The 23330-nt window shown below is 48.3% G+C and overlaps 3 protein-coding genes and 1 pseudogene across 3 annotated transcripts in view; all 4 read right to left on the bottom strand.

Annotated features, from left to right (window-relative positions):
- The window catches only part of LOC114507465 (GTPase IMAP family member 4-like), a 658105-nt gene that overhangs the window by 34452 nt on the left and 600323 nt on the right, over positions 1-23330 (bottom strand). The gene's annotated exons all lie outside the window — the stretch shown is intronic.
- The window catches only part of LOC114507468 (GTPase IMAP family member 7-like), a 265099-nt gene that overhangs the window by 87285 nt on the left and 154484 nt on the right, over positions 1-23330 (bottom strand). The window lies entirely within an intron of this gene.
- The window catches only part of LOC114507466, a 199746-nt pseudogene that overhangs the window by 61030 nt on the left and 115386 nt on the right, over positions 1-23330 (bottom strand).
- Positions 3986-23330, bottom strand: part of LOC114507464 (GTPase IMAP family member 8-like) — a 20591-nt gene continuing 1246 nt past the window's right edge. The window contains exons 2-5 of the mRNA XM_036011022.1: positions 9220-9843; positions 7943-8497; positions 5301-5924; positions 3986-4556 (exon numbers count right to left, since the gene is read on the bottom strand). Of these exons, the coding sequence (XP_035866915.1) occupies positions 4120-4556; positions 5301-5924; positions 7943-8497; positions 9220-9843 (2240 nt within the window). The 3' untranslated portion in view covers positions 3986-4119. The remainder of the gene's footprint in view (positions 4557-5300; positions 5925-7942; positions 8498-9219; positions 9844-23330) is intronic.

The raw sequence follows: 23330 nt of genomic DNA, 5'->3' as shown, positions 1-23330 counted from the left end.
TGTGACCCTAAATTTGAGACAAAGGAGGGTGTGAAGTGTCAAACACCACAAGCTTATTTGCAAAACAGGGGCCTCTAACTTTACCTGCTGTGCTTGGTGCCCAGATGGGGCAGGGCTCAAGGTCACTGCTGCAGGAGCCACCTAGGACTACATGTCATCCAAGGCACTGGGTTCTGCACTTGGCTCGCTCTTTCCCACAGAAACTCTCAGACACAGTGTGTCCAGTGACTGTGGTCACTCACCGGGCAGTTGTACGGGGAGGACCCAGGGAGGAGCCCCTACCAGAGTGACCTCTGGGACTCCAGCTCCAAGCAACAAGCAAGTCGCCCACCTCAAGCACCAGGGGCAGCCGCCCAGAATATAGGGCCACAAGGGCAAGGTCATACGCCCATCTCAAACACGGTCCCTGGAAAACGAGGGGAGAAGGAGGCTAGACGAAAGCTGCACGACAGGAGGCGCCCCACAAACACCTCTTCTCCGCCAACATCACAGACTGTGAGAGAGAAACAAATGAAGAGCCCACGAAAGAAACGAAAGCAGAGAAGCCACTGGAACAACGAGCCGCAGCCAGCGAGCCGCTGGAAAAGCCGGTGAGAGCACATTCACAAAGAGGCAGCTTTCTCCCTGCCGCCGGAAGATTTCAGATTGAGGCTTTTGATTGGAAACAAGTTGGACACTAGAAATAAGCACAAATATGTTTTCTCATTAAACCCAATGGAGCGCCCTGAATGTCCTTCGGTGCACACTTAATGTTCGTCTCTAATTTACCCAATATTCCAAATATATGGGAAATGTTCAATATTACATGGGGAAGAGGGGGATTAAGGTGTTTTTATTTTTGTTTTTGTTTTTTAACCAAAGCTGGACGGTCTAAAAGAGAAATGTCATTTTGATCCACTAAGGGACAGGATCTCATGCGCACAAACAAAAGTGACTTAAAATCAAGAGAAACAAAAGGGAAGAGCCGAGAGAAGAGAGTGATGGAAAGGAGGGAGGACGTCTGTGCGCTGATTCTCATAATGTGCAGCATCTCCAGTGAAATTTCTAAAACTAAAAGAAAACACTGAATATGAATCATTGGGCATAAGTACCAGTTGAAAAGCCCAGTAACAACGCTGCATGCTGGGCTGCAGAGCCCAGGCTGAAGCAGAAACGTGCCCGATTTCCCAGGAAGGAGGGGACGGGAAAGGCTGAGGCCAGAGGATGGGGAGCTCCTTCCTAGAAGCAGAGGGAGCGCTCCGACCTCTTCCCCCCTGCCCGACCTCAGTTTGGAGGGAACGTCACCAGGTCGTCAGGGCGAAGGAGACACTCAGATGACAGGTGACCGATGAATTTCAAATTGAGGGCCTGGGACACGTTGGATATTGGACTATAATTTAATAAACGTTATATACAAATCCCAGATACCTGTACTTAGTGGTACATCCTTCTCACGATATGCACTTCTATTTATCAGGTGTCATGTTCAATTTGCTACTACTTTGTTGAGGATTTTCATGTCTACATTCATAAAGGATATCGGTCTGTAGTTTTCTTTTCCGTAACACCCTTGAATGATACCCACCTCATAGAATGAACTGTGAATTCCTCCTCTCCCATGTGAAGTATTGGTGTTAATTCTTCTTTAAATATTTGGTAGAATTTTTTAATTACTAATTTAACCTCCCTACATCTTACAGGGAATTTCAGGCTTTATTTCTGCATGAGTCACTTCAGTCCTTTGTGTCTCAGTAGGAATCTAACCTACAACATTGAAAAGCAAAAGATGACAAGAAAGTGTGGCTTTCTGCATGGTGAGCTGATGGCTTGCAGCTGTGACGCTGTCACCACCCACCTTAGCTTTTGAGCAGAGCCAGGCCTTCCCTGGCAGAGCCTGGTGGAGCCCCTAGTGCAGGCCAGATGCACAACTCTGCCTTTGCCCCACAATTCTCTGGGTCGTCATCAGCTTTGTCAGGGCTGAGCGACTCTTTGTCCAACACAACTGTCTCTTCTCTTTCCAAATGTCAGCTCCGCAGGAAGGTCCGAGGCTCCCTCTGTCCTGCTCTGCTTCCGCCCCTGTCTGGAGTGGCAGACACTGCTCTGCCCCCCACCCACAATAAACCCCTTGCATGCCTCAAGCTTTCTCAGCAAGTGCTTCTCGAAGGAACTAACACAACAGTATTGTCGTCCCCACCCCAAGACTAGTCCTAAAGGATGGTGGCGATTTGCTACCTGGGAGAAGATGCCCATACGTACCCAACCACACCAGCTCCCACGTCGCCTGCTCAGCCATGGGTAGCACCCTGGGTGAGCTACCTGCCTTTAAACAGAAGGGAAGTTCCAGGAAAAGGCACAATCGCCTCGAGACCTTGCTCCTCCGATGTTCCTGGTTCTAATTTAGGTTACACTTATTCATCCTCGCTACAGAGAAGTGCCCAGAGTGACAGTCCTGAGCTGCTGGATGCCTAGTAAAGTGGCTGTCACCTGTAATCCAATGGTGCCAGGCACCAAAGATGCAAAAATTTGCCAGAGTTGATGAATCTACTGGCTCTCCAAAGAGGCACCCTCTTCAAGACAGAAAATTAAATCAGGAGGACATGCATTCCTAATACAGCTCATCTTTATTATTTCACTCAACTGAGCATGCTGACTCATACATTCTCCAGAATTTGCAATATGAAGTGTTACGCAAGGTACAAAAGTTTTAATGGTCATAGCTGGTGCTCTACTAAATGGCTTAATCTTGAAGGTAAGCTGACACTTTCAAAAACCAAAGGACACAGATTCCATCCCCAAAGCATATATGAAGTGGTTAATATTGGAGCCTGTCTGGCCCTTCAGCTGCTGGGAGAACATCCCATAGTTCTCATCTCACACAGCGCCCCCAGCAGGCAGCTCTCAGCTGTTATCTGCTCAGGCTGAGTAGGACATCACCCACCACCTGGGACAGAGAGGCAGCCGGAAGTGCAGGAGGCAACACAAGAAGGAGGCTAGGACCAGCTGGCACCACACCTGCCTCGCCGCCGGCCCCCAGACATGGGACACCAAAGCCACTAGAGCGTTAGCTGTTACCATGCGAGTCCTCTGAGTTTTAACCTGATGCCAAGCCCTCTAAAGGAGAGAGACACAACAGTGAAAAGGAGTTTTCAATACATTTTGCTAGAAGAAATTTAGACTTATACTTAGAATCTTAAAACTGCCAGCTGGGCTAACCTTGGCAGTTTTACTGCGCTTCTGAGTTCTGTTCTAGTCTGTTCACTCCATGTGATGACTTCACAGTAAAGTGTGTTCAGACCTCCCAGAGTCATCTTCACGTCCTCAGGGACAACAAAGAGGGGGTGACTGCGTCCCTGTGCACTCAGCATTGAAAAGGAGACAGCACGAGGAACAGCCACCTCAGGAGGGAAGGGCAGCTCAGGGGCCAGCAGACCCGGCAGGCAGCAGGCCACCCAGGGAGCCCAGCTCCTCCTCCTGCCACACCCAGGGCTTAGCTGGTCATTGTCTTGTGCTCCCGTATCTGGAAGCCCTGGTTCCTGTGTAACCAACCTTGTGTGTTCTGGCCACAGGCTGGCCTTGGCCTTGATCCTGGAGTCTGTCCCGACTCCAATCTACCTACACAAGGAAGAGGAGCCTGGTGACTTGATTCAGACTGAATACCAGCCTCACCTCCAAAGCCTTCCCCTTCCTTATTTCTCCTTGCTCCTTTCTAATCCCTACTGCCTGCCCCAGCCTGACAGTGCATTTACCTACAGAGAGCTGACGCATCACATGGTAAGAGGCACTGACCCTCAGCTCCTGACATCAGGAACCTTCTTCCCACCCACCAGCCCTCCCCTCCCCCACCCTCACCCCCCACCCTGAGCAGGCCACTAACTAGGAGACCAAAGGTATTTCACCCAGCTTTCACCACCAGTCTTTAAACTCCTTACAGTTCGAATGGCTATTTGAAGATCCAGAAACCTTTGGAGTTTTTTCGTTGTTGTTCCCCACGTAAAACAAAATCCAAGCCCTCTTTATGGTTACCTATCAGCTCACTGGCCATTTTCAAAAGGACTGCCACTTGGTCTTCCCTGGCCTGGCCAGTTTCATTGTTGTTAAAAGCACAGACTCGCCCCACCCCACACTTTCTAATGATCCCCTTCACAGCTCTGTCATCTGTGTTGGCACATAATAGGTAATGGCCTCGTCCCCCAGGTCTTCCTTCCGGGTGAAAAGCACAATCATGTGTTTCGTGACATCCTTTCCGAAGTGGGTCTCCAGCATCTTCACCACCTCCTCGTCCTCGTGAATGACCCGTCCCAGCTGCAGCACCAGGACCAGAACCGTATTCCCTCCACTGGTGGGCACGTAGGGGCGGACCATCTCCAGCTGGAATGGATCACGGGACGTCGGGCAGAGCCCGGGAGTGTCCACCACCACGATGTCCCACTCAGCCCCTTTCCTCTTGCCCTTCTGGCATGTCTTGGTGACCGGCTGGGCTTGCAGCCGAGAGAGGAAGATGGACCTCCCGAGGATGGTGTTCCCAGTGGCACTCTTCCCGGTCCCGCTCCGCCCCACCAGGACGATGGTCAGGGCCTCTGTCGGAGGAAAGCAGGAGAGAGCCATGACCCTGGGTGGATTCAGGTCCCCCCTTCAAAGCCCTGCCACACACTGCCGCAGAGGACGTTCCAGGGCATCAGGGCCACCTCCCACCTGGCAGGGCCAGCCCCAAGCACAGGGATGGCTTCTTCCAGACACACACAAGCTACAGCAGGACTTGGACCGCAGTCCCTGCCCAATGCTCACTCAAGGACATGCTACTGCTCCTACCTCTCCATCTGCTCTGTTTTCTAGCACCTTCCTTGACTCCCTGGCACCCTGTGTGTGCTCTGTTAGTCTTCACCAACTCACGTGGGTCTAGTCTACTCACCTCATCTCTGTCTTCTGCTCCTGCTGTGACTCAGTTTCCCCACTGCCCACTCATGCTGACTGTAGCACAGTCTCCGGGATGTAGTTGAGAAACTACTTCACAGCATTATTTTTCGTGAAAAAGCGACCACTCGTGCCATCTCCAGGTGGACAGTGCTAAAAGTCACTTCTCACTACAACCACTTTCAACTTAATTGGCCTTTCATTGGCATCCAAAAGCACCTTGTGGTTCTAGTGACAGTGCCCACTGGCACTGTCCTGTGTGCTGTGAAAAGGTGGACAGTAAGTTTCCCCACAGGTGGGGTCACAGGGGTGATATGATGTGTGTCCTGGTGGCGTCTCTCTGACTTTGCCTGGAGAGCCCACATGCACTTTTTGAAAGAGCATAGAAACTGCTCTCTGACTCGGCTTACCTTCCTTTCCGAAGCTGCAGGGCTGGTCTCCGTTCTGCTCTGCCATGTCCACAAGCCTCTGCAGCAGCTCGTCCACCTGGCTCTGCTCCTCCTCTCCTGTGGCCCTGTAGTTGAAGACGCTGGATCGGCCCCCACATTTCTGGATGAGCTCACGGAGGTCTGCATTGCTCTTCAAAAACGTCTCTACTTCCTGACCCCCTAGATCTTCTTTCCTGGTGAGGAGAATGGCCATGTACTTAGTGACTTCATCTGCAAAACTGCTTTGGACGGTGTCCAGCAGCTTCTTATCTCTCGCAGCAAAGGAGCCCAGGGGGGTCACCAGCAGGAAGGCGTGGGGGCCCTCCGGGGTTTGTTTCCGAAGATCTGATATCAGTTCCTCTGAAAATGACAAGTCTGGACCATCAATGATCATAATTTTCCTCTTTCCCCACATTCTGCTCTCAGACTCAAACTTCGTGGTTACTGGGAGGTCGCTGAACTTGGTCTCGAAGACGTGCCTCCCCACCAGGCTGTTTCCGGCTGTACTTTTCCCAACACCACGCTTCCCAATGAGCAGAACCTTTAGTTCTGATGGCCTGTGGTTCATCTCAGACCCCGCGGCCAATGGCGACTGCTGCCCTGGGCCTGTGGGATGAAAGGACAGATTCTGAGTCTCCTCTTGCAGCTGGGCACAGGGTTGGGGCAGTATGGTGGTTTTCCTTCCCTGTCAGTGCTTATACAGAATGGTGTCAGTGCTGAGACCCTTGCAACCCTTGTCCTGGTCAGAAGCTGCCCGCTCACACGAAAGCCACGGAAGGGGCTGGGAACAGATTCACAGCTCCGTCAAGGGCTTGAGATGGCCCAGGAAGATGAAAATGTGAAACTTGGCCTTCACTGACCTTGTTCCTTATGCTTCCTCTCATTTTGCAACCAAAGGTAAGTACTGGCCATGCAGTCCCTGGGCTGAGGCAGGACCAGGGAGAATGTGTGTTTACAATGACCCTGAGTGATAGACTCAGTAAACAGAATACAACTCACAATTTAAAAGAAAGTAGCGACCTACAGATACGTAACTCGGCTGGATCTCCAGAACATGCTAAGTAAAAGAAGCGGATGATGCATAACTGCTTGCTATATGAGCACATGATGTGAAGGTAAGCTGAACTTTCTAAAAACAAAGGACATAGGAAGTGCCCCTGCTGGTGTGGCTCAGTGGATTGAGCATTGGCCTGAGAACCAAAGGGTCCCTGGTTTGATTCCCAGTCAGGGCACATGACTGGGTTACAGGCCAGGTCCCTAGTAGGGGGTGTAAGAGAGGCAACCACATATTGATGTTTCTCTTTGTTTCTCCTTCCCTCCCCCTTTCTCTAAAAAATAAATAATTTTAAAAGAAAAAACCAAAGGACACAGATCCTGACCCCAAAGCATTTATGAAGTGGTTAATATTGGAGCTGCCTGGACCTTTCAGCTGCTGGGAGAACATCCCATAGGTCTCATCTCACACAGCACCCTCAGCAGGCAGCTCTCAGCTGTATCTGCACACAGCTGAGTAGGACATCACTCACCACCTGGGACGGAGAGGCAGCCGGAAGTGCGGAGGCAACACAAGAAGGAGGCTGGACCACTGGCACCACACCTGTCTTGGCCGGCCGGCCCCCAGACATGGGACACTGAAGCCCCTAGAGTGTCAGCCATTACCACGTGAACCATCTGAGGTTTAACCTAATACCAAGCCCTCTAAAGGAGAGAGACTCAACAGTGAAAAGGAGTTTTCAATATGTTTTGCTAGAAGAAATCTAGAATTATATTTAGAATCTTAAAGCTTTGCCAGATGGGCTAACCTTGGCAGTTTTACTGCGCTTCTGAGTTTTGTTCTAGTCTGTTCACTCCATGTGATGACCTCACAGTACAGTGTGTTCAGACCTCCCAGAGTTGTTCACACCCTCAGGGACAACAAAGAGGGGGTGACTGGGTCCCTGTGCACTCAGCATTCAAAAGGAGACAGCACGAGGGACAGCCACCTCGGGAGGAAAGGGAAGCTCAGGAGCCAGCAGACCCAGCAGGCAGCAGGCCACCCAGGGAGCCCAGCTCTTCCTCCTGCCACACCCAGGGCTTAGCTGGGTCATTGCCTTGTACTCCCATATCTGGAAGCCCTGGTTCCTGTGTAACCAACCATGTGTGTTGTGGCCACAGGCTGGCCTTGACCTTGGCCTTGGCCTTGATCCTGGAGTCTGTCCCGACTCCAATCTACCTACACAAGGAAGAGGAACCTGGTGACTTGATTCTCACTGAATACCAGCCTCACCTCCGAAGCCTTTCCCTTCCTTATTTCTCCTTGCTCCTTTCTAATCCCTACTGCCTGCCCCAGCCTGACAGTGCATTTACCTACAGAGAGCTGACACATCGCATGGTAAGAGGCACTGACCCTCAGCTCCTGACATCAGGAACCTTCTTCCCACCCACCAGCCCTCCCCTCCCCCACCCTCACCCCCCACCCTGAGCAGGCCACTAACTAGGAGACCAAAGGTATTTCACCCAGCTTTCACCACCAGTCTTTAAACTCCTTACAGTTCGAATGGCTATTTGAAGATCCAGAAACCTTTGGAGTTTTTTTGGTTGTTGTTCCCCACGTAAAACAAAATCCAAGCCCTCTTTATGGTTACCTATCAGCTCACTGGCCATTTTCAAAAGGACTGCCACTTGGTCTTCCCTGGCCTGGCCAGTTTCATTGTTGTTAAAAGCACAGACTCGCCCCACCCCACACTTTCTAATGATCCCCTTCACAGCTCTGTCATCTGTGTTGGCACAGTAATAGGTAATGGCCTCGTCCCCCAGGTCTTCCTTCCGGGTGAAAAGCACAATCATGTGTTTCGTGACATCCTTTCCGAAGTGGGTCTCCAGCATCTTCACCACCTCCTCGTCCTCGTGAATGACCCGTCCCAGCTGCAGCACCAGGACCAGAACCGTATTCCCTCCACTGGTGGGCACGTAGGGGCGGACCATCTCCAGCTGGAATGGATCACGGGACGTCGGGCAGAGCCCGGGAGTGTCCACCACCACGATGTCCCACTCAGCCCCTTTCCTCTTGCCCTTCTGGCATGTCTTGGTGACCGGCTGGGCTTGCAGCCGAGAGAGGAAGATGGACCTCCCGAGGATGGTGTTCCCAGTGGCACTCTTCCCGGTCCCGCTCCGCCCCACCAGGACGATGGTCAGGGCCTCTGTTGGAGGAAAGCAGGAGAGAGCCATGACCCTGGGTGGATTCAGGTCCCCTCTTCAAAGCCCTGCCACACACTGCTGCCAAGGATGCTCCAGGGCATCAGGGCCACCTCCCACCTGGCAGGGCCAGCCCCAAGCACAGGGATGGCTTCTTCCAGACACACACAAGCTACAAGCAGGACTCGGACCACAGTCCCTGCCCAGTGCTCACCCACAGACATGCTACTGCTCCTCTCTCTCCATCTGCTCTGTTTTCTAGCACCTTCCTTGACTCCCTGGCACCCTGTGTGTGCTCTGTTAGTCTTCACCAACTCACGTGGGTCTAGTCTACTCACCTCATCTCTGTCTTCTGTTCCTGCTGTGACTGAGTGTCCCCACTGCCCACTCATGCTGACTGTAGCACAGTCTCCGGGATGTAGTTGAGAAACTACTTCACAGAATTACCTTTGGTCAAAAAGCGACCACTTGTACCATCTCCAGGTGGACAGTGCTAAAAGTCACTTCTCACTACAACCACTTTCAACTTAACTGGCCTTTCATTGGCATCCAAAAGCACCTCGTGGTTCTAGTGACAGTGCCCACTGGCACTGTCCTGTGTGCTGTGAAAACGTGGATAGTAAAGGGCCATACAATGTGTGTCCTGGTCGTGTCTCTCTGACTTTGCCTGGAGAGCCCACATGCACTTTTTGAAAGAGCATAGAAACTGCTCTCTGACTCGGCTTACCTTCCTTTCCGAAGCTGCAGGGCTGGTCTCCGTTCTGCTCTGCCATGTCCACAAGCCTCTGCAGCAGCTCGTCCACCTGGCTCTGCTCCTCCTCTCCTGTGGCCCTGTAGTTGAAGACGCTGGATCGGCCCCCACATTTCTGGATGAGCTCACGGAGGTCTGCATTGCTCTTCAAAAATGTCTCTACTTCCTGACCCCCTAGATCTTCTTCCCTGGTGAGGAGAACGGCCATGTACTTAGTGACTTCATCTGCAAAACTGCTTTGGACGGTGTCCAGCAGCTTCTTATCTCTCGCAGCAAAGGAGCCCAGGGGGGTCACCAGCAGGAAGGCGTGGGGGCCCTCCGGGGTTTGTTTCCGAAGATCTGATATCAGTTCCTCTGAAAATGACAAGTCTGGACCATCAATGATCATAATTTTCCTCTTTCTCCACATTCTGCTCTCAGACTCAAACTTCGTGGTTACTGGGAGGTCGCTGAACTTGGTCTCGAAGACGTGCCTCCCCACCAGGCTGTTTCCGGCTGTACTTTTCCCAACACCACGCTTCCCAATGAGCAGGACCTTTAGTTCTGATGGCCTGTGGTTCATCTCAGACGCCTCGGCCAACGGCAACCGCTGCCCTGGGCCTGTGGGATGAAAGGACAGATTCTGAGTCTCCTCTTGCAGCTAGGCACAGGGATGGGGGCAGTGTGGTGGTTTCTCTTCCCTTTCAATGTTTATACAGAATGGTGTCAGTGCTGAGACCCTTGCAACCCTTGTCCTGGTCAGAAGCTGCCCGCTCACATGAAAGCCACGGAAGGGGCTGGGAACAGATTCACAGCTCCGTCAAGGGCTTGAGATGGCCCAGGAAGATGAACTTGGCCTTCACTGACCTTGTTCCTTATGCTTCCTCTCATTTTGCAACCAAAGGTAAGTACTGGCCATGCAGTCCCTGGGCTGAGGCAGGACCAGGGAGAATGTGTGTTTACAATGACCCTGAGTGATAGACTCAGTAAATACAATACAACTCAGAACTTAAAGACAAATAGTGACCTACAGATATGCAACTTGTCTGAATCTCCAGAACACACTAAGTAAAAGATGCTGGATGCAAAACTACATGCTATATGAGCACACTATACGAAGTTCAAGAACAGACCTGATTACCCGATGCTGGTAGGAGTCTGAAGAGCTGATGGAAATGTTCCACGACTCTACTAGGGGAGTCTAACCTGTGGCCCACAGGCCGCATGGGGCCCAGGGTGGCTATGAATGTGGCCCATCACAACACCATAAATTTACTTAACACATTATGAGATGTTTTTGTGATGTTGTGTAGTAATGTATTTAATGTGTGGTGGCCCAAGACAACTCTTCTTCTTCCACTGTGGCCCAGAGATGCTAAAAGGCTGGACACCTTCCAGATGGCTGTGCAGGTGTGTAGATGTGTACAAAGGCCCTGAGTATATACTTAAGATTTGTGCATTTTACTCTATGTAAATTCTACCTCAACAAGTTTCAGTAAAAACCTGTGCCCCCAAACTGTCTCTCCATATGTGCCCTGTTTGCACCATTTCTCCTGTGACCCAAGGTCAATGCCAAAACTACATACTGAGAAATGGCAGCATCAGCAACCCCAAGGATAGTCACTGGGTCTGCGTCACCCAGAGCACCATGTGGACTGGCCCTCCAGACCTTATCTGCACAGCAAGTCTGGGAGGGGGGTGAACATGGCATTTAAAGAAAGCAGCCGAACTCTGGCTGGTGTGGCTCAGTGAATTGAACACCAGTCTGTGAACCAAAGGGTCACCGGTTCGATTCCCAGTCAGGGCACATGCCTGGGTTGTGGGCTAGGTCCCCAGGAGGGGACACACCAGAGGCAACCTCGCACTGATGTTTCTCTCCCTTTCTTTCTCCCTCCCTTCCCCTCTCTCTAAAAATAAATGAAATCTTTAAAATAATACAGATATGAGCTTAACATTTTTTAAAGATCATCTTACCATGTGGATCATCCGCCTTCTGCAATGTGCCTTCTTTCACACAGCCCTAGAAAATGAGGAGGACAGATGATGAATGCAGATCTCAAATCTTCTCTTCGGTGCACGTCACTCCAGTTGAAGTGTAAGCTCCCCAGAAGCAAAAGCTTGCATTCCTTGGCTATGAATACATTTTTCATTCAAGTTTTTCAGTCACAGAAACCAGGGTGTCCAACCTTTTCATGTCCCTGAGCTACACTGAAGAAGAGTTGTCTTGGGTCACACATTAAATACACAAACACTGACTAACACTGATGAGCAAAAAAAAAGGTCTGTACATAATTTTCGTGAGCTCCACCACCACAGATAAGCAAAAAAGTCCTCACATAATAACCCTGATTATGCAGCAGCCCTTTTGATAATCTTTTAAAATCACTGAGCAAGTCCCAAGTTTTTGATCACTAATATAGAAAACGTACGTATCTAAGCAATAGAATGTCATTGTTTTTTAATATGTTATTATTACAGTACAACAAAAGAGGACAACATAAAACCAGCGGGATGCTTGACACTGTATTTGAGAAACTGGAGCATCAGTATCTGGTTTGATAGAAGTGGTTGCAATTCTCAGGAAGCTCTCAGGGTGCTCATCAGATATTTTGGTTCTAATCTTACAATTACTATGTTTCATTCTTGAAATCAATTGCTCACAAACATACATGCTGCCAAATAGTAATGACGGGAATAAGCCATGATCGGGCACGCATGTTGGGAACTGCCCTGACTAGTATCAGAAGCTGAAACCCCCGCCTAGGCTAAGGCTAAGGGAACGCCCTTGGAACCATAAGCCAGCAAGGAGACAAAAGCTTATCTCCCTGGCAGGAATGCTGCTTCTGCTGCTGAACCCCAAAAAGCTTGGTCGGTTAGCCAAAGACGGGTAAGATTCCCCACGGGGGGAACGACCTAAGCCAGGCACGATCACTTTGGGAGGCCCCCCAAAAGAAGGACTTGGGGGGCTGCAGCAAAAGAGGGTGACGGACCCTCGCTCCTCAGGCTTTGACATAGCCTGAGTTCTCGTCATCTGGGAGAAAATCTCCTTATTGCCTTAGTTCCCGTGCTAAGCCTGAAACAATGACAGGGTGGTGCAGCTCTCTGCTGAAAGGGGCAGATTCCCAGGTGATGAGGCCTAAGAAAGAACATGTAAATTACTGTGAAACCTTCTTTGTTTAGAATGCTCTCAGTTGAATGAGAGGGGTCCAAGGAGGAAGTTGGTTCCTCAAAGTCTTACAGCTCTTTGACCCCCACTCAATAGACCAGCAGAGTTCCTTGTTTTCTATAGTTCCTTACTTCCCCCTGATAAGTACTGTACTTTACCTGAATTATTATGCAAAATGAGCCCAATAAAAGCAGCTATGGATGGAAAATTGGGGCACCCCCCACTAGGGGGGTGGCCATTTCGTCCCTACTTCCCCACAGAAACTAGTCTTGTCTCTGTGCATGTTTTTTTCTCTCGCGTGTTTTTCGGCGAGCCATCCACAGTGTTCCATGGTCACTGCTGGCCGGTGACCCACGTGCAACACACACATGCACTCAAATAGGGTGAGCAAACATACATTTATTTTATGTGACATTTGTGACACATGATCACGAGAAAATCTCACAATGTTTTAAGTAAATGTACAATGTTGTGTTGGGCCGCATTCACAGCCATCCTGGGCCACATGCAGCCCTTGGGCCATGGGTTGGACACCCTTGCCATGAGCTGTCACTCTAGCTGTTGTGTGTGAAGTGGATAGGGGTGTAAGAATGAATGAGGGGAAAGTCGTCAGCAGACTATTTGTACACCAGTATAGGGGAGAGAAGAGGCTGGCTGGGACCAGGTGATGGCCGTGGGCATGGAGCCAAGCAGCTGGGTTCCAGGTGCATGATCACACAGACTTGAGGATGTCTCAGACAGCAGGTATTGGCTTGGGGGATCACAGCCACCTCCCAGGTTTGGGTTGGAAGAGCGTGGTGAGCAGCACAACCATTCACCAAGTTGAGAGGAAAACAGAAGTCTCACTGATTTAAGAGGGAAAACTAGCCCTGGCTAGCGTGGCTTAGTAGATTGAGTACTGGCCTGAGAACCGAAAGGTTGCTGGTTTGATTCCTGGTCAGGGCACATGCCTGGATTGTGGGCCAGGTCCCCAGCTGGCAACCCATCAATATTTCTCTCACACATTGATGTTTCCCTCCTTCCCTTCCTGTCTCTCTAAAAATAAATAAGACTTAAAAAAACAAGAGGGGGAAACAAGGAGTTTAGACAGGTGAAGTCTGAGGTCCTATAAGAGAGCCCAGTGGAGATGTCAAGTAGCAATTGGATAAAGGACTCAGAACTCAGAGGAGAGGCTGGACTAGAGCAACTAATTTGGAAACTGTTGGCAATAGATGGACCTCAAAGCTGCGCAATGTGGCATCACCAGAAGACAGACTAGAACCAAGCTGGGTGGATGCCAACTTTTAGAGCTCATTATAGGAGGACTCGGCTACTTCCAGAGTGGCCAGAAGGGGACAGGGGGCAGGGAGGCTGAGGGGACAAGAAGAAGACAGTCCTACTGAAGCCAGGGGTGTCTAATGAGTCATTTGTAGCCAGAAATATGAGAGGTAAAGTCCGACAAGGACACTGATGTATCCATTAATTTACCAATAAATGATTTGTCCAAAGGCTAATATTCCAAGTGACCCCCCATCTGGTGCCTCATTGTATCAGATTACGGATAAATAGCCCCTGAAATAAAACCTATGAAACTGCTTCCTTGTCTGGGCCCAGCTTCTTCCCACCAGCTCTAACCACAGGGAGACCCTGGGAGACCTTAACGGGAATTCTCACCTGGAATCCGCCACCTTCATTTCTGCAGTTCACGTGATAGGGTCCTCCGTTCACCTCCACCAAACACTTGACCAGGTAGAGGAGCCCCATCACCTGGATGGCCCGCTCGGCCTCCCCCAGCTCCTCCCCCACCTTGTTGTTGAAAGCCCAGTATCGGCTTCCATGGGCTTCAACCAACTCTCGGACCGAGCTGTTTTGGTCAAGGTAATCCTGCATGGAGACATTCCCCAGATCGTCCTTCCTAGTGAAGATGATAACTGGTGTGCTTCCTGGCTCCCTCTCCAAACACCTTCCTGATGCCCTCGATGGCCTGTCTGTCCTCCTCCGTGCAGTAGCCAATGGGGATCACCAGAAGCAGGGCATGGAGGCTGGGGGCTGAGAGCTCCAGGCAGCATTTCACATTGCGTCGCTTGTCTTCGGCACAAGCTGCGGAGAAGAGGTCGGGGGTGTCGATGACCACCACCTTCTCACTCATCACGTCCCCACTCTCTCTCTGGCATGTTTCTGTCACCATCCGTGCACTGAATTTGGACACAAACACATCTCTGCCCAGAATGGTGTTTCCTGTGGCGCTTTTCCCTGCGCCCTTCTTCCCTAGAAGGAGAAGCCTCAGTTCCCCCGGGGAGCAGCCCTGCTCCTGCTCAGAAGCTTCCTCTGGATACAGACTCCTGCTGCACCTGTGGGGACAAAGGACAGCACGTCGGGGTTCCACTGACAAGCCCGGTGAACAGAGGAACTGCAAGAAAGAGTGTGTGCTCTCTCTCTAGCTCTCTTTTTTTTAACCCTCACACAAGGACATTTTTTTCATTGCTTTTTTTATTTGAGAGAGAGAGAAGGGAAAGAGAAAAACATGGATGTGAGAGAGAAACATCAACTAGTTGCCTCCCATAGGCGCCTTGACCAGGGGATAAACCCACAACCTAGGCATGTGCCTTGACCTGGAATCAAACCTACAGCCTTTCAGTTTATACAACGATGCTCCAACCAACCGAGCCATGCTGGCCAGGGCAAAGTGCATTCTCTTTTTGACTCAAGTTTTTCCCCTGAGGATTTAGGCTACTGAAGTCCTAGACTCAGACTCGACCGGAACAAGAAACACTGTTTGCCAGGATTGTGCTCATTTGTGAAATAAGCCCATACTGGTAGAATGTCACTGTGGACTCACTAAACCAACAACCCTCTTCTCTACTCACCTTACCCCCATTTCCATGCTGGGAGAAATCTAGACACTCTCCGTGACAGAATAATACCCCCGCACCCAAACACCGGGTGTCCATGTGCGAATCCCAGAATCTGTGACTTCATCACCTTTAGTAGTAAAAGGGACTTCACCAATGTGATTGGTCTCCTCTAATGGACAGAGAATCTCGGATCAGCTAGCTGGGCTCCACATAAGTATATCATGAGAGGCCTTAAAAAGGGAGGCAGGGAAGTTGGAGTAAGAGAAAGGAGTGTGAGAGCAGAGCTCTGGGGGGTCGGAGAAGGAGAGATTTGAAAAGGCTACTCTGCTGGCTTTGGTGATGGAGGTCGACTCTACAAGCTGGAAAAGCCAAGGACACGGGTTCCTCCATGGAGCCCCCAGAAGGATCACAGTCCTGTTCTACAACTCCGTGTTAGGAATTCTGACCCCCAGAACTATAAAATAATAAATTCGGGGAGGGTTTTCATGACTACATTGTGGTGATGCGTTACAGCAACGCCAGGAAACGCATATGCTCTATCTCCCAGCCAATCTTCCAAACAGGAGTGTCCATGCGACCCACATCTAGTTGGTGACAGTTGAGGGGACATTTCCTTGGGCCTTCTATAAATACTGTTGTTCTCTTGATGCTAGGGACAGACTTCAGCGAGAGCTCCAGTTGTCATGCCTCCTCCCTTTCTTTTTGCATGGAATTTAAATGTGATGTCTGGAATTGCAGAGGCCATTGTGGGGCAATGAGGTAACAAATAAGATAACAAAAAGTCAGGTGTGAGCCATTCAAGCCAAAGGAGGGCAGAGCAGAAGATAACAGGATCTCTGATGACATCACTGAGCTACCCTGGAGCCACCTCTCTGTCAAAGAAACACCTACTATTCTTACAATTTAAGCTGTTGCTACTCCAAATTCGAGTCACCAATTAGCAATACTGCCAGCAGCTGGGCTCCTGTAAGAACTGCAGAATCGCAGACCTCTCCCTGACCTGCTGAATCAGCATCAGTAACTCAACAACTTCCAGGTGGTTCCCATGAACAGCAAGTTTGAGAGTCGTTTTCCTTTGGTTAAAAATCAGCATTCTTAACTAAGTCAGAACCTCCGAAGAGTCCAGTGTCCCAGCACCGTCCCACTGAACAGTCCCTCCATCAGATGCCAAGCACCCACGTGTCCCTGAGTCTGTCCCCAACTTCTCTGTTGTGCCCGTCGGACTCTTGGTCTCTTCCTGAGCCACAGTGTTTTCATCACTGAAACCAATGTGACTTCATCAGAATGACCTTCAAGTCGGTCTCATTTACCCAATCAAGTGCGTGCCAACCCCTTGCTGTTGTTCAAAAATGTCTCACTACTCTTCCCTTGCTGTTGTTCAAAATTCTCTCGCTTGTCTTGGCTTTCTAATCTCCTAGAGGGCTTTTAAAATCAGTTGCCACTTCCTTGAGGAAATCCTGATGAAATTTTGAGTGCCATTGATTGAATTTATGCGTAGTTTGAGAAGAACTGGCATCTTCCCACTGTTGCTGTTTCCTGCACTCTCCTTGTTGATCAGTTTTCAATATGTTCTAATCCCAGCTCTTACTTCTGCTGGACCATAAAGTAAGAGAAGTGATTATCAAATTCAAAAATGTATCGGGAGACTGGCTACCTTGTTATCGATTTCCAGCGTTACTGCACTGTGGGCAGAGAACATTTGTGTAAAATCTGTATTTGTCATTGGCTGAGATTTACTTCTCGGCCCAATAAAGTTTTTATAAATGTTTCATGTGGGCTTGAGGAGAATGTGTAGCCTGTAATTGTGGGTGCTTTTCCCAGTCGGGGACCCCACCTTGTGCCTGCCACCTTAGCTCCAGATCCCCAGAATGTCAGCCTGCCCTTCCCTGAATCCCCCTCCCCCTGCCTGCCTCTGAACATTCCTTCCCACTCTTCAGCCGCACCACTTAAACATCACCTCCATGCCAAGCCTTTCCTGATTTTTCCAGATTGAACTGATCATCGGCTCTTTTCTGGACTTTGGTCTCCCTGCTTCCAACCTTCTCCCAGAGTCTCAAACAAAGGGCAGATGATACCACTCATCAGTCCAAAGTCCCTAAGGGCTTCCCAGGCTTTGTAGTAGTCCAAGACCCCACCCAATCCGGGCTCTGGATGCCTCCCTGGCCTCCTCCCCCACCCCTTCTCCGCCTGGCTTCATCACATCAGCCTCCCTGCTGTTCCCAAACACGCGACCTTGGGGCTTTGTGCTGGTTGTTCATCTGACCTCGAACATTCTCCCCACCAGACTTGTGTGAGGCAGGTTCACTTGCGATAGGTCCCTGCCATATCACCCCGGTGGCACAAGAGGCTTTCAGTCACACTCTATTTAAGAGCACCCTGAACCCCCACACCCACCAGCATGCCCCATCCCCAGCACCCATTGCTGCCACCTTTCCCATCGTGTGTTAACTTGCCTCTCATTTCTGTGCCACCCTGCCCGTACAGGGTAAGTTCCATGAAAATGGAGACTCGCCTGTTTTGTTCAGCCCCGTACCTACCCCGTACCATAAAGAAGGTGCCTGACCAGCACTTGCTCGGGACTGAGCATGTGGTGTCTGACTTGAAGGACAAAGAAATGCAGCTGAAGAAAGTGGGGAATGAGAAAGGCCCTTTTCTGTGTTGTCAGTTGATAGTTCATACCTTTTAGAGAGCAGTGTCTTATAAAGTACGTGATTGTCTAACCACTATGCCATCCACCTGAAACTAATAGAAAAATAAGGCTGCACGAAAACTGTAATGGAAATAAAAAGAATAACATATTAAGAAGGACTAAAAAAACACACACATGGACCAATGGAACAGAACAGAGAGCCCAGAAATAATCCCAAGTCTCTATGGTCAGTTAATATTTGACAAAGGAGGAAGCAACATAAAATGGAGTAAAAATAGCCTCTTCAACAAATGGTGTTGGGAGAACTGGACAGCTACATGCAAAAAAATGAAAGTCGAGCACCAACTTACACCATATACAAAAATAAATTCAAGGTGGATAAAAGACTAAAATATAAAACGTGACACCATTAAAGTCCTAGAAGAGAACGTAGGTAAGAAAATCTCAGATATTTCACGCAGAAACGTTTTTACTGATATGTCTCCTAGAGCATGGGACATAAAGGAAAGAACAAACAAATGGGACTTCATCAAAATAAAAGCTTCTGCACAGCTAAAGAAACCAGTATCAAAATAAAAAGAGAACCAACTGTATGGGAAAACATATTTGCCAATGATATCTCAGACAAGGGTTTAATCTCCAAAATATAAATAACTTACACAACTCCAATCTAAGAAGACAAGGAATCCAATTAAAAAATAGGCAAAGGACTTAAACAGACACTTCTCCAAGGAGGACACACAGAAAATCCAAAGACACATGAAACAATCTTCAATATCACTAGCTATCAGAGAGAAGCAAATTAAAACCACAATGAGATACCACTTCACACCAGTCAGAATGGCCATCATAAACAAAGCAACAAACAACAAATGTTAGAGAGGTTGTGGAGAAAAGAGGTCCCTAGTGCACTGCTGGTGGGACTGCAGACTGGTACAACCACTATGGAAAACAGTATGGAACTTCCTCAGAAAACTAAAAATGGATCTGCCTTTTGACCCAGCAATTCCACTGCTGGGACTCTATCCTAAGAATACTAAAACACCAATTCAAAAGAACCTATGCATCCCAATGTTCATAGCAGCACAATTTACAATAGCTATGTGCTGGAAGCAACCTAGGTGCCCATCAGTAAATGAATGGATCAAAAAACTATGGTACATTTACACAATGGAATTCTGTGCAGCAGAAAGAAAGAAGGAGCTCCTACCCTTTGCAACAGTGTGGATGGAGCTGGAGAGCATTATGCTAAGCGAAACAAGCCAGGCAGTGAAAGACAAATACCATATGATCTCACCTTTAGCAGGAACCTAAATAACAAAACAAAGAAGCAAGCAAAATATAACCAAAGACATTGAAATAGAGGACAGGCTGACAGTGACCACAGGGGAGAGTAGAGGGAACTTCAGGGGACATTTCCCAATTTAACAAACTTAAAGGACACATGGTCAAAAACTAGGGGAAGGGTTGTAATGGGAGGGAAGTGGGGAGGGGTTGGAGGTGGGGGCTGGACTGGGAGTAAAAAACAGAAAACTGTATTTGAATAATGATTAAAAATAAAATTAAAAAAAAGAAATAGAAAAAAATGGGCAAAGGACTTAAACAGGCACTTCTCCAAGGAGGACATACAGAAAATCCAAACACACATGAAAAGATGTTCAATATCACTAGCTATCAGAGAGATGCAAATTAAAACCACAATGAGATACCACTTCACACCAGTCAGAATGGCCATCATAAACAAAGCAACAAACAACAAGTGTTGGAGAGGTTGTGGAGAAAAGGGAACCCTAGTGCACTGTTGGTGGGACTGCAGACTGGTGCAACCACTATGGAAAACAGTATGGAACTTCCTCAGAAAACTAAAATGGATCTGCCTTTTGACCCAGCAATTCCACTGCTGGGACTCTATCCTAAGAACACTAAAACACCAATACAAAAGACCCTTTGCACCGTGATGTTCATAGCAGCACAATTTACAATAGCTAGATGCTGGAAGCAACCTAGATGCCCATCAGTAAATGAATGGATCAAAAAACTATGGTACATTTACACAATGGAATTCTATGCAGCAGAGAGAAAGAAGGAGCTCCTACCCTTTGCAACAGCGTGGATGGAGCCTGGAGAGCATTATGCTAAGCGAAACAAGCCAGTCAGTGAGAGACAAATACCATATGATCTCACCTTTGACAGGAACCTAAACAACAAAACAAACAAACAAGCAAAATATAACCAAAGACACTGAATAGAGAACAGGCTGACGGTGACCGGAGGGGAGAGAAGAGGGAATTTCAGGGGACAATGGGAAGGGTTTACAGGAACAAATTTAGAGGACACATGGACAAAAACTAGGGGAAGAGTGGTAATGGGAGGGAAGTGGGGAGGGGTAGGGGGGGCTGGACTGGGAGTAAAAGGAGAAAACTGTATTTGAACAATCGATTAAAATAAAATTTTTTTAAAAAAAAAAAGAAAAGACTAAAAAGATATTCTAAGGAGTCCAAAGGAGGGCACTTGACCAGTTGGACTATTTTTGTTTAGTAAAGGCAGCATAAAATGCAACCATTTCATTTCATTATTCTTGCTGGGAACACTTCTGTGCGGCAGAGAAAGGATGTGCGAGAAAGGAACCCGTGCCACTGTCAAACACCTTGAGTGTGCCTCAGCCTACCTTCTCAGGCTTTAAGATACAGTGATTTGAGTATAAAAGCTTCATGGCCCCAAAAAACAAGACACCAAACTACAGGCAACGGCCTGCCACAGGGAGAAACCTCCCTGGAAGGAAGGAGACAGAAGAGGCTGGAAGGCAGAGTGCTGACCTCCTTCAAGAATTCCTACCGGGAAGGGCCCACACCAGGCAGAAGTGAGACACATTCACCAGGCCAGATACTCTTCTGTAATTTTCTTTTTAAAATTTTTTAATCCTTACCTGAGGATATGTTTTACTATTATTACTACTATTATTGATTTTGCAGAGAGGAAAGAAGAGAGAAACATTGATGCGATTGAGAAACATTCATCAGTCGCCCTCCGCACGTGCCACAACCAGCATCAAACCCACAACCTAGGTATGTGCCCTGACTGGGGACTGAAGCTGCAACATTGTGGTGCAAGGACGATGCTCCAGCCAAGCCAGCAACCCCACCTGGGCTCATCTCTGGTACCTTCTGGACATCTCTTACATGACTCAGGAGGCATAGCCCACATCAGCCTAAAACTCACACCTCAGAACTGTAACTGCAGGAGGAAGAGACTTCTTCATAGCCTAAGTCCAATCACTGTTGGGAGTCTTCTAAGAGCATCCTCTCGCTCTGACACTGCCATAGAAAGACACCCTTACCCAAACTCCTTCCTGTCCTTCATTTCCACCATAACGCTGTTTCTATTGGATATCCTTTCCTGTCTGTTTTCTATTTTCTCTCAACTGCCTTAGTATAAACTCCATAAGAGTGAGACCTTGCCTGTCTTGCTCTGTGTCCCTAGACCCTGATACAGTATGTGGCCCTAGTACAGGGTGGGGCAAAAGTTGGTTTACACTTGTGCAAGTGGAAAATAATATAATAGTTAATAATGACATAAGAATAAACTCTGGATAACAAGCAGACTTCCAGCCAAGACAGAGGCATAGGTAGACATACTATGCTCCTCACACAACCAAAAGGACAACAAATTTAAAAACAAAAAATAACTTCCAGAACTTCCAGAAAACTGAACTGTATGGAATTCCAACAACCAAGGGGTTAAAGAAGAAACATTCATCCAGGCCAGTAGGAGGTGCGCAGATGGGCAGCCGGGTGGAGAGGACTCGAGGTGAGGCGGCAGCTGGCAGACCAGACTTCCTACATTTGCTTGCAGATAAAATGGGAGGATGACTGGGGAGTAAGAAGACCACGCAACCCAGGCTTCAAGCATGGGGAAATAAAGCCTCAAAGCCTCTGACTGAAAAAACTGTGGGGGTTGCAGCAGCAGGAGAAACTCCCAGCCTCACAGGAGAGGTCCTTGGAGAGACGCACAGGGTCCTAGAACGTACACAAACCCGCCCACCTGGAAATCAGCATCAGAAGGGCCCAATTTGCTTGTGGGTAGTAGGGCAAGTGACTGAAAACTGGCAGAGAGCCCAGCAAGTGGCATTGTTCCCTCTTGCATCCTCCCCCACATACAGCACCACAGTGCAGCAACCCAGCTTGCCCCGCCCTGGGGAACACCTAAGGCTCCGCCCCTTACTATCTAACAGGTGTGTGGAGGGAAAAATATGGTCCAAATGAAAAAACAGATCAAAGCTCTAGGAAAATACAATTAAGTGATGAGAGATAGCCAACCTATCAGATGTACAGTTCAAAACACTGGTAATCAGGATGCTCACCGAAATGGTAGTATAGTCACAAAAATAGAGGAAAGAGTAAAGGCTATGAAAAGTGAAATAAAGGAAAATGCACAGGGAACCAACAGTGAAGGGAAGGAAACCAGGACTCTAAATCAACAGTTTGGACCAGAAGGAAAGATAATATTCAACCAGAACAGAATGAAGAAACAAGATTCAAAAAAATGAGGAGTGGCTTAGAAACATCTGGGACAACTTTAAACATTCCAACATCCAAAGCATAGGGGTGCCAGAAGGAGAAGAGGAAGAGCAAGAAATTGAAAACTTATTTGAACAAATAATAAAGGAGGACTTCCCCAATCTGACTAAGGAAATAGGATTCCAGGAAGTCCAGGAAGCTCAGAGAGTCCCAAAGAAGTTGGACCCAAGGAAGCACACACCAAAGTACATCATAATTACATTACCCAAGATGAAAGATAAGGAGAGAATCTTAAAAGCAAGGGAAAAAGAGACAGTTACTTACAAAGGAGTTCCCATAAGACTATCAGCTGATTTCTTAAAAGAGACCTTGCAGGCAAGGAAGAGGTGGAAAGAAATATTCCAAGTCATGAAAGGCAAGGACCTACATCCAAGATTGCTCTATCTAGCAAAGCTATCATTAGAATGGAAGGGCAGATAAAGTGCTCCCCAGATAAGGTAAAGGTAAAGGAGTTCATCATCACCAAGCCCTTATAATATGAAATGTTTATGGGACTCATCTAAGAAAAAGAAGAAGATCAAAAATATGACAGTAAAAAGACAGCAAAGTCACAGTTATTAACAACCAAAACCTAAAAAAAAAAACAACAAACAAAAATGAACTAAGCAAACAACTAGAACAGGAACAGAATCACAGAAATGGAGATCACATCGAGGGTTATCAGCGGTGGGGGGTGGGGGAGTTTTGGGGGGAAAGGCACAGGGAATAAGAAGCATCATTGCTAGGTACAAAATAGGAGGAGTTAAAAAATGAATAGGAGAAATGGAGAAGCCAAAGAACTTATATGTGTGGACCCATGGACAAGAAGTACGGTAGGGAGATGCTGGTGGGAGGAGGTTGCAGGTCATAGGGGAATAAAGGAGAGAAAAAAATGAGACAAC

The sequence above is a fragment of the Phyllostomus discolor genome, chromosome 10 (genome assembly GCF_004126475.2).
Source record: "Phyllostomus discolor isolate MPI-MPIP mPhyDis1 chromosome 10, mPhyDis1.pri.v3, whole genome shotgun sequence".
NCBI classification, from domain to species: Eukaryota; Metazoa; Chordata; class Mammalia; order Chiroptera; family Phyllostomidae; genus Phyllostomus; species Phyllostomus discolor.
The sequence above is the reverse complement of the archived record's forward strand: the minus strand, read 5'-3'. Positions and strand labels throughout refer to the sequence as shown.